At 47.8% G+C, this 9,581-nt stretch overlaps 1 protein-coding gene across 1 annotated transcript; it reads right to left on the bottom strand.

Moving 5' to 3' along the window:
* Positions 1-335: 335 nt before the first annotated feature.
* SFRP2 (secreted frizzled related protein 2) lies at positions 336-8,689 on the bottom strand. Its single transcript, XM_036852043.1, has 3 exons — positions 7,932-8,689; positions 5,485-5,565; positions 336-1,518 (listed from the first exon to the last, which is right to left on the bottom strand). Exons 1-3 carry the CDS (start codon positions 8,428-8,430, stop codon positions 1,214-1,216), a joined length of 885 nt encoding a protein of 294 aa, XP_036707938.1. The 5' UTR covers positions 8,431-8,689; the 3' UTR covers positions 336-1,213.
* Positions 8,690-9,581: the final 892 nt, after the last annotated feature.

Raw genomic sequence — 9,581 nt, forward strand, 5'->3', positions numbered from 1 at the left:
ATTATAAAAATCTGCAGAAATGAAAAGCACAACTGTCAAGCTTGTGAACCGTAGGCTAAGACTAGTGTCCCAACGAGCTGCTGCGGGACTGCTGAGACCAGACAAAAGCCTGCCCATCCCTGCCTCCCGGCAGGGTCCGCAGTGGTAAAAGCTGAGTGAGATGGGAGGCAGGAGCGGGTGATGGGTGGTGTGGGGAAAGGCACTTTCTGAGTCACAGAGGAAACGGGCACTTCAAACTGCGGGAAGCCTGGGCCTCAGGACAAAGGAGGTGACAGCTCTTGTTCAGCTCCCTTCCCAGTTCCTCCCAAGAAGAAGACAAGACACAAGACCAGGAGTTGGTAAAGCAGGAGGTAAAGTTTATATACAAGAATATAATGTTTATCTGAAATATTTACAGTGTTGGTTAAAGCAGTATTTTTACAACTTTTTCAGGTCAACTACTATGTATATTACAGGTAAGCTACAATGGTTTAATTTGCAAAATTAAGTAAAAAAATGTTTTAAACAAAGCTTAAAGTACTCGGGTCAATCATAACATCAGTCTGTCTTGCCCTTTATTTGAAGAACTCATGCTACGGTGGTTAATGTGGTTTTTATAAATGGGAGTACTCTACCTGGAAATGCAAAATGCAATACATGCTAGAGTTGTAAGTTCCCAACAGGGATGTAAAATGACAGGTGAATTGTTATAAGACTTAGGTGCTGAGTGTCAGGCTGGAGCTGAGAGAGAAGTTGAGATAACAGCCAGCTTTATCTCAACTGGGTTTTGGACCCACACAGAAAAGTGAAAGTTTGGGCCACAGAGAAAAGTAAAGCTATTTGCACGTTATGGCAACCTCAGCAGAAAGTGAAAATCGGTTGACCCAAACCAAACAACCAAAAAAAATCAAACCCAAGTCACAGTTGCACGTATTCAAAACTAGCTTTTCAGTGAGCTATTTTAAAACTTCATAAAAATCTTCGTAATTTTATTAGTTGGAAGATTTCTACAAGATTTGGGTGGGTTTTTCCTTTATGTGAAAACAACTATTTGTTCCTGAGGCCTCCTGGGGCCTTATAACTCAGAAAATGCCAGGGGTGCAAACGTGCAAAAGACAGGGGAAGCCGCTCCAGGCTGGGGCTGGAGCTGCAGGGACTGTGCTTGGGAAATGAGTGCTGAGGTCCCACAGCAGAAGTGGGAAGGGTCAGCAGAGCCCGGGTGGTGGCCCCGGGACTAGCACTGCAGCTTGCGGATGCTGCGGGAGATGCGCTTGAACTCTCTCTGCCCCTTCTGCCACCGCTTCACAGAGGTGATGACCAGCTCTCCGCCCAGTTTCTGCCCCATGACCAGGTAGGGCGCATTGATGTCATTCATCTCCTCGCACGTGCACTGCAGGCTGTCTTTGAGCCACAGCACCGACTTCTTCAGGTCCCTCTCGGACACACCGTTCAGCTTGTAAATGGTCTTGCTCTTGGTCTCCAGGATGATTTTGGTATCTCTGTTGATGTAGGTGATCTCCTTCACTTTTATTTTCAGTGCTACGAAGACAAGAGAGGACAGAGTGATAAGGAGGGAACACATCCCACTGCATATTTGTGACTCGGCTTGGGAGAGGGAAGAAGAGCTTCCCAGGGCTGATGGGACAGTCAGGGGCTGCGGGTAGGGGGTTGGGAGCTGAGGGCAGCAGGTGGCTCCATTTCTAAAGCCTCAAAGGGTTTGTCAGGCACTTTGTTTCAAACCAGCCATCCTTTAAAAACTTTCTTTGCGGGGACTCAATTGACTTTTCTTCCTTGCCCTTGTGTTCTTGTGTTTGTACGTAGGCTGCCTGTGGTGTGTGCTCTCCTTGACAAATGACTTCCCCTATTGGAAACTTCAGCATGAAAAGAAATGCCTGACTCTTAGGTGAAACACGATCCTTCTGTGGCCGTAAACGTTAAACTCAATTTATTACGTCGGAGAGGTTTTTGGACAAACCTGTAAGGAAATTATATCACAAAATCATTGTTTTCTAAAGAACAAACTACAGGGAAGGAGAATTGATCTTACAGCTGCATTTGATTTGGTAAAGTAACTCAGAGAAAAAATAGCCAAGACTCTTTTTAAGAGCACAACATGTTTAGCTGTAAAAGTGTTTTTCTGAAGACCTCATCCTCATATGCTATCATTTGCCTGTCCGAGGCCAAGGCGTTTACAGATCATATATGTACTGTTTCCAAGATGGATATGTAGACTCATTAGAATGCTAAGACCACAAGTAAGTGGTTTACGATAAAAGACACATTTTATAGTCATGAAAGACAACCCTACAAACATACATGCTGGAATTAAATTTCAAGACTCCATGAAGGCAGGGAAAGGATAGAATTTTAAGGCTGGAAGGGATCATCCAGTTAAAATCTCTTCTTGGTACACAAAGAATCTGAAATCCAGAGAAGTTTAGTGACTTAACATGAGGTCACCCAGTTAGGCTGTGCCCTGGCAAAGTCTAATTCTCAGAACTCTGGTCCCCAAACCTCCTCCTGTAACACCACTGTGATCTCTTAGGCATAGTATCGAATTTCTTGTCCTGGTTGGTGCATTAATATGCCCACTGTAATGTGTCGTCAGACCCTTGGTGACATTAACAATTGTTCCATATAGATGACATGCAGGTGTGACTTCCTGACTCTGATGGAGTTTAATGCATTGTTTAAATTAGTAATAGAGGAAGAGGTTTTTTTGTGTATATCACTGTTCTGGAAATTTCTTCCTCTTTCTTTCTTTCTCTCTCAGAAGGGGAATTTGACTAAGCATGGCTTTTCTAGTCAACCAAGAAATGACTGAGGCTCAACTAGGTAAATCAAGGATACTGGGACTTGGCCAACCATTATTGGTCTGATATGCATCTGGGCTGTAGTACTGAGCTCTCAGGGTTTATCATGAGATAAGCCACATGGCAATGTCACATGTTCCTATGGCCTCTGCCTAAGGGCTGGGAGTGGGGAAGGTATATGGTGGGAGAAGTGATTGTAATGTTACCTGGGAGTCTCATCCATAGCACAGACAGAGCATGTGTGAGATTTCTCCTGGTCAAATTAGACATTCTTGAGCTCCAAATATCAGAAGAACCATCACTTTTAACAAGGGGGGAGATTTATTACTCATCTTTCTCTAGCTATGAAATAACCAACTTTGCAAGAGCTTACCATGGGAGAACTTCAGACATTTCCTCCCTGGGTTTTCAGCTGGGACCAAATATAGGGAATCAAAGTCCTCAGATAACTTTTCCTGCCCTGGAAGATGTGAACGGGGATGCCACACATGGTAGGAGGCAGGGGTGTTGATACTGTCTGCTCCAACAATAGACTGCATTCAGAGGCAGGCAGTTCTGGGCTATTCTTTCTTCACCAGTACTTTCCCCACTGTAATAAGGAAGTCTTCTCCATCTTCCCTGTACTCCAAGTGCAGTGGAGAGAGTGTCATGCTTTCATGGATGATTCCGATTTCTACCCTGGTTCCTTCTACCCTTTCATTACTCCCCCAGAGTACAGAGGCGATGTGGAGAACCGCTTATAAACCAGTATAACACGCACCCCCTACAATTTAGGTTCATTATCCCCTTTGGGACAAATTGAATGTGGAGAAATAGAAAACAAAGCTTGTGAGGTATCTGCATGTGTGATACCTTAAGTGTAATGACTTCCATGTTGTTTTGAAAGGCTCTCTCCTCTAAGGAGAGAGAACGTTGAACACACACACACAGACACAGACACAAACATTTCTTTGGCCCAGGTCTTGATGCAGCATCCTTAGGAAGGAGGTCTTCTGTAAGGTAAGCCACAAAGCAAGCAGGTAATGTGTGTGTGTGTGCATGTGCTCTAATTTCAACTTTTTTGGAGCCCCACTAAACTTTTTCATGGAAGTCAGGAGAGAGATCTATACTAAATCTGGTGCAAAGGCCATAACTTGCCAGAAGAAAATGATATTTTATATACATTTTTATATAAACTTTATTAAAATTATATTTAAAAATTTTGTCCTTAATCAAATCCTGTAGCATGGAAGCTAAGAACCGTGTTTTGGGCAAGGCTCTGGAGCTTTAGGGTTGCTGCTGCCAACATGCCTGGCCCTCTCCTACTCTGAGAGCTGTATGTATTAGAATATAGACATTTGAAACCCTATCATCCATCTGTGGCTCTCACTGAGGGGAAGGACTGGCTAGGACTCAGAGTTACCTCCTTCCTTTCCCCTTCCTCAGCTGTTTGAAGCTTCTCCTATAGCTACAGCTGTCCCGGGACCTGCTAAGGTTAAGCCCAGGACCCTTCCTGCAAGACACCTGGGGTTGTAAGCGGCAGTGATTGGGTTGTTTCCAGTTTCAGGGACCTGGCCAGGTCTGAGATTTCTGGGCTGGTAAATTGTAAGGAGAGGGTGGGAGGGCAGTCCTCCACAGTGGGCGCTGGAGTGATTTCTCTGTCTCCAGGACTTAATTGAATATGTAGAAGTGTTCATACAGATCTGTTACAGTCTGTTATTGTTTGCTAGAACAGGGACCACATCTGTTTACCAGTAAATTCAACCTTCTGCCTGAATAAATACTTTTAAATACCAACCCCTCAAACACACCCAAAAGTGCCTGCTCTTGGAATGGGAGGAAAACACGAATGTCTCAGGTATCTGGGCAAAGTTCCTGGCCATCCCCAACTCCTCCCCCAACACAGCACTGATCCTGTGTCTAGCTGGCTCCTCTGCTCCCCTTGGAGGCCTGAGGACACAGATGAGGTGCTGCTGGAGCTCTGGGTGAACAGTCTCCAACCCTCCTTCCTCTTATAGTTCTTTCTTAAGGGGAGTGACCCACACGCCGTGGAACTTGGGTAACATACCTCACACATTATTTACTGTGCTCCAGAACCTTGTCATCACGGCACCTTGCATGTATCTTGCCAAAGTAAACTCCTAGCTTTATTGTTTGTTCTTTTTAAATTTAAGGAAACTCTCCCTGACATATTATTAACCAGTACCTTGGATATACTCACTGATGGTGGAACATGGGAAGCAGAGCATCATGGGTTATGAATAACGTAAAAATATTTCTGTTTGGCACTGGAGTAAATTTCAATTTTTGGCCAACTTCATGCCTTGAATCTGTTTTGCTGAGGCTAATATTTACATGTTCCCATCCCTGGGACACATGTTAAGTGACTAAAAGAGAACATGGTCCAAGATTATGCTTGTTGGCAAGAAAAAGCCATAGTGAAATGAAAAATGTGCCATCGGAAATTCATAATGTGAACAATTCTCATTATTTGATTATTGCTTAACAGAGCAATGACTCTCACCTAAAAAGATACAACTCGATACAAGATAGTTACATAGGGAGGAAACTAGGATAACACAGATGATTAGCTCAAGGAAAGATGAGCTGTGATGATATGTCACCCAAACTTTATCTAGTAACATCTTAATGAATTGTACCTTTCAGTTGTACTGGGCAATAAAACTTTTGTTGTTGGTGGTGTATTACTTACCAAAATCATTTTTACAAAGAGTTTCCATTATGTCATTGTCATCTTCGTTTTTATTTTTGCAGGCTTCACATACCTTTGGAGCTAGAAACATGAAAAGTTAGTAAGTCTGCTTAAAATGAAACAGCAGGTGGCATTTGTAAACAACTCAGGGGCTTATTCAGGCAAGAGTAGCAATTGTCCTGGAAGACCCCAGCTTCTGCCTCATTTATAAAAGAAGAACCACTCATTCCTAAGACAGTCTCCCATGCCTCCCATCTTTCGGACAGGCAAAAATACCCACGTGCTGTGTTTCACATATGATGACTCCCCAAGCAAAGGGCACCCTGGTGGAGTGTGCAGGTGCAGCCGCAGGTAACTGAGACAGGCTGCAGCTTTTCACTCTTCCTCCCACTCCTGGGACAAACTCGGTCTCTGAAAAAGTTAGTCCCAAAGCCTCTCTGAGGAGAAAGCACCAAAAGACCCTTAAGGAATTTTGGAAAACTAGCAACCACAAACTACGGCCAGAAGATCGTCTTTCTCAGCTGCAGGTCACTGGTGCAGCCTGGCCTCTGCTGGGCTCTTCAGCTGACTTGTCTCTTGCGGGAGTCATTTCAAGATATTTTCAGGTCTGGACAGGGCGGGGTGGCTAGCATTGTAAGGCTCACGTCTGGGTTCTTCCCCCTTGGTAGCACACCTTGCTAATGACTATAGCCTGCTCTAAATGGTTCTGTATCACCTCGTGCTTTCTGCCAAGTTTGTGCTTGAGTTAAGCAGCATTTATTTCACTGTTATCTTCATCCCTGGTGCAGATTCTTCTTGCCTCTCTTTGCCTGTTTCAAACTCTCAAAAACAAACAGACAAAACAACAGCAACAACAAAACCCAAACAAACAAAAACCCAAAGCTTCTCCTGAAGCCAGTTGAAATCTGACCAAACTCAGGAAGGTGCACTAGCACAATCATGAGAGAGCCTGCTGAAGGCTCTTCTAAAAGAGTCTGATTCCTTGGGAAAAGGGAAAAAAGAAAACATTCATTTTCTCCCACTTATAAACGTACTAATGCTGTCTTTGAAATTTAGGTGAAATTTCATTAATATGAAATTGCATTTTCGCAGGGAAAAAAGAACTATATGACTCATTTTAGAAGTTATTTATCAAATAAGAAAAAGCGCAGAGCAGATTTTGAAACACGTAAACTTTTATTTTGAAGGGGGAAATGACTTTTTGGAGAAATGTAATATATAATGTTTGTGGGACTGTGAAAAATAAAAACAAAAGCAACACACATAAAACTGCCCTTAACTCCCCTGTCTCAAACAAAATGAAACTTTTCCAATTAGGAGCTCTAGGAGTGTATATAAAATGTTACTAACCTGTGTTGGTTGGTCTGTGGTATATGTTGGACAAATGTTTGAAATATGCCAAACATTTGCAATAAATTATAAATCTAACCAATAAGATGATTGCAAACTCACGGTGCCTGCCAGGAAAGATTGCTAAGCAACTTTGCATTTTCTTTAACTAATGATGGCTGTAGGAAAACAATTAGAGATGGAAAGGGAGATGCTGGTGGAGCCCTGAAAGGGATTAGGAAGCCCCCTTTCCATCCCGGGGGGACCTAAATCAGCTCAGACACATTGTATATGTTTTCCTTTCAGGAAGACTATCAAGAGCCCATGAGGTTTTCATTGCTTTGATGGTTTCTGCACAGGAACTCCCCCTCTATTTTCTAAAAAACTTGGGAAACTCTCTTTTGCACGATTTTCTCCAGTTAATTAAAACCACTCCTAAGATAAAAGCTGATTAGTGATAGAAAAATGATTCCTGGAGATTCCCTTTGTGCCCTCTTTCTTGGACCTCTGAGCAGTTACAACCAATGCTCAATTTTCAACACGCATGAGCCAGTCCTGCTTTTTATTTTCAAAGCCTAAATCGGCAAAGAACAGAGAGTGCCTTAAAAGACTATCTGTTTGCACATTTTGGCGATCGTGCCTGTAGGGAATGTCCCTGTGCCTAGAATCCTGCCCAGTGGTAAGAACGTGCTGCGTGAGGCTGAGGCCAGCGTGCTCTGGCCAGGGTGCTCACCGCCAACTCCTCCTAGCAGGACCACTTCCAACACTCTCAGTTGCGGACCCCGTGCTAGCATCTCCAAAAAGAATTGTACATATATCTACACGGGAAAGATCTCTTTCAGTTCTACGTTTTCTCCCCCCACCCCCCTTCTAAACTGTCCCTTAGAAAGAGCAACTGGTATAACTCGGGAAGGGAATGAGAGACTTCGGTGTGTGTTGGGGGGGGGTATCTCAGATTTGTCACGATGACACACCAGGGCAAGGAGAGCGTCTGCCCTGCCCGGGACTGGCACCCCCGGAGGGGAAGCATCGGGATGGGGGGCGGGGGCCGCGAGAACACCCCCGGAAAGTCTTAGCGGAGCTGGTGGTGGGGGGGTGTAATAAGGAGGAGGGCTTACCTTCCTCGGTGGCCGGCAGGAGGTGGTCGCTGCTAGCGAGGGGGATGCAGAGGTCGTTGTCCTGGGGGAAACGGTCGCACTCAAGCATGTCGGGCCAGGGGAAGCCGAAGGCGGACATGACCGGAGCGCAGCGGTCCTTCACCTGCACGCAGAGCGAGTGGCACGGCTGGATGGTTTCGTCCAGGTCATCGAGGCAGACGGGGGCGAAGAGCGAGCACAGGAACTTCTTGGTGTCCGGGTGGCACTGCTTCATGACCAGCGGGATCCAGGCGCCCGCCTGCTCCAGCACCTCCTTCATGGTCTCGTGGCCCAGCAGGTTGGGCAGCCGCATGTTCTGGTACTCTATGCCGTGGCACAGCTGCAGGTTGGCCGGGATGGGCTTGCAGTTGCTGCGCTTGTAGGAGAAGTCGGGCTGGCCGAAGAAGAGCCCGCGCGCGGAGCCCAAGCAGCAGTGCGAGGCGAGGACGAGCAGCAGCAGCGAGCCGGGACCCTGCGGCATCGTGGGCGCGCGACCCCCGGTGGGGCGGAGGGAGCCAAGGCGGGGAAGCGCGAGGCGGCAGGGGCCGGAGCTCTTCCCGGCCCGCTCGTTGCGCTCGGCGCGGCTCGGGACCTGGGAAGCGGGCGGTGGGAACGCCGGGACGCCGGGCGCGCGGACCGCGGCGGCGAGGGGCTCTGCGTTCGGCTCCGCGCAGCAAGTCCGCGCGCAGCTCCAGGGGGCTCCGACCCGGGGGAGCAGAGTGAGCCACTGCTGGGGCCCGGCCAGCGTTTTCTTGGCCTTTTTTATGCAAATCTGGAGGTGGGGGGGAGCGAGGGAGGAGCCAGTGGAGAGTAATCCGAGGAGGGTTGGTCACTACTCTCTGGGTCTGGTTTTCCGTTGAGAATGCCCCTCACGCGCTCCCTGGAAGGAAATTCTGGCTGCGCCCCACCGACCCCCGTTCCCCCCGCCCCCGGGGATGCTGCCAAGCGCGCGCTCTAGGACTGCTGTAAACAACAAACAAACAAACAAATAGACCAGCCTGGCAGCTGCGCCCCAACAGTGAGCGTGCGGAGCACGGGCTGCGGGAGACAGGGGGACGTGACCAGCGGCCTTGTCGCCAGGTCCCTGAGGGAACGCGCTCCGACCCCGCGAGGCCCGGGCGTGGGTTTGCTTGACCCCAGCACGAAGTTTCTGCTCGGGCCCCGGGGCTGCGGGGCGGAACTGCGTTCCGGGCAGTCGCGAGCCAGCAGCCGGTCGGCCCTTTGTGCCCCTGGCCCGCGCCCGGGACCTGCCCGCCCGAGGCCGTCTCGGCCTGGTTGCTCTCCTCTCGGACCCCCAGCCACGGTTCCCAGCCTGACCCAGCCCGTACGGTGGCTCCCGCCTGCCCTTCCAAATATCAGAATTTACATAAGTAGAGTCGTATGAGCAAAACTTTTACATGAAAAAGGAAATATCAATAAAACCTTGGGGGTGTTATTTTGCTGGGTAAGTCTAGAAAATTTGGCCATTGTGGAAGCGCCTCTACAGAGTTTCGTCAGAATCACACACGACTGCCCACCATTTCCCGGTTTGGGAGAAGAGACCTGCCCTCCCTGCCTAAAGGAACGGGTTGACTCAAGGCTCGAAGGCACCACGCGCCCTAACCCACTCTGGCCCTGGCGGCGGGCGCTGAG

This window comes from Balaenoptera musculus, chromosome 5, assembly GCF_009873245.2.
Source record: "Balaenoptera musculus isolate JJ_BM4_2016_0621 chromosome 5, mBalMus1.pri.v3, whole genome shotgun sequence".
NCBI classification, from domain to species: Eukaryota; Metazoa; Chordata; class Mammalia; order Artiodactyla; family Balaenopteridae; genus Balaenoptera; species Balaenoptera musculus.

Excerpts from the sequence above, each read along its gene's own strand:
- SFRP2 (XM_036852043.1), bottom strand. The coding sequence starts at position 8,430 with ATGCCGCAGGGTCCCGGCTCGCTGCTGCTGCTCGTCCTCGCCTCGCAC. Across the intron at positions 5,566-7,931 it reads CCTGCCGGCCACCGAGGAAG|CTCCAAAGGTATGTGAAGCC; the intron begins GTAAGCCCTCCT and ends TCATGTTTCTAG. Across the intron at positions 1,519-5,484 it reads TCTTTGTAAAAATGATTTTG|CACTGAAAATAAAAGTGAAG; the intron begins GTAAGTAATACA and ends TTGTCTTCGTAG.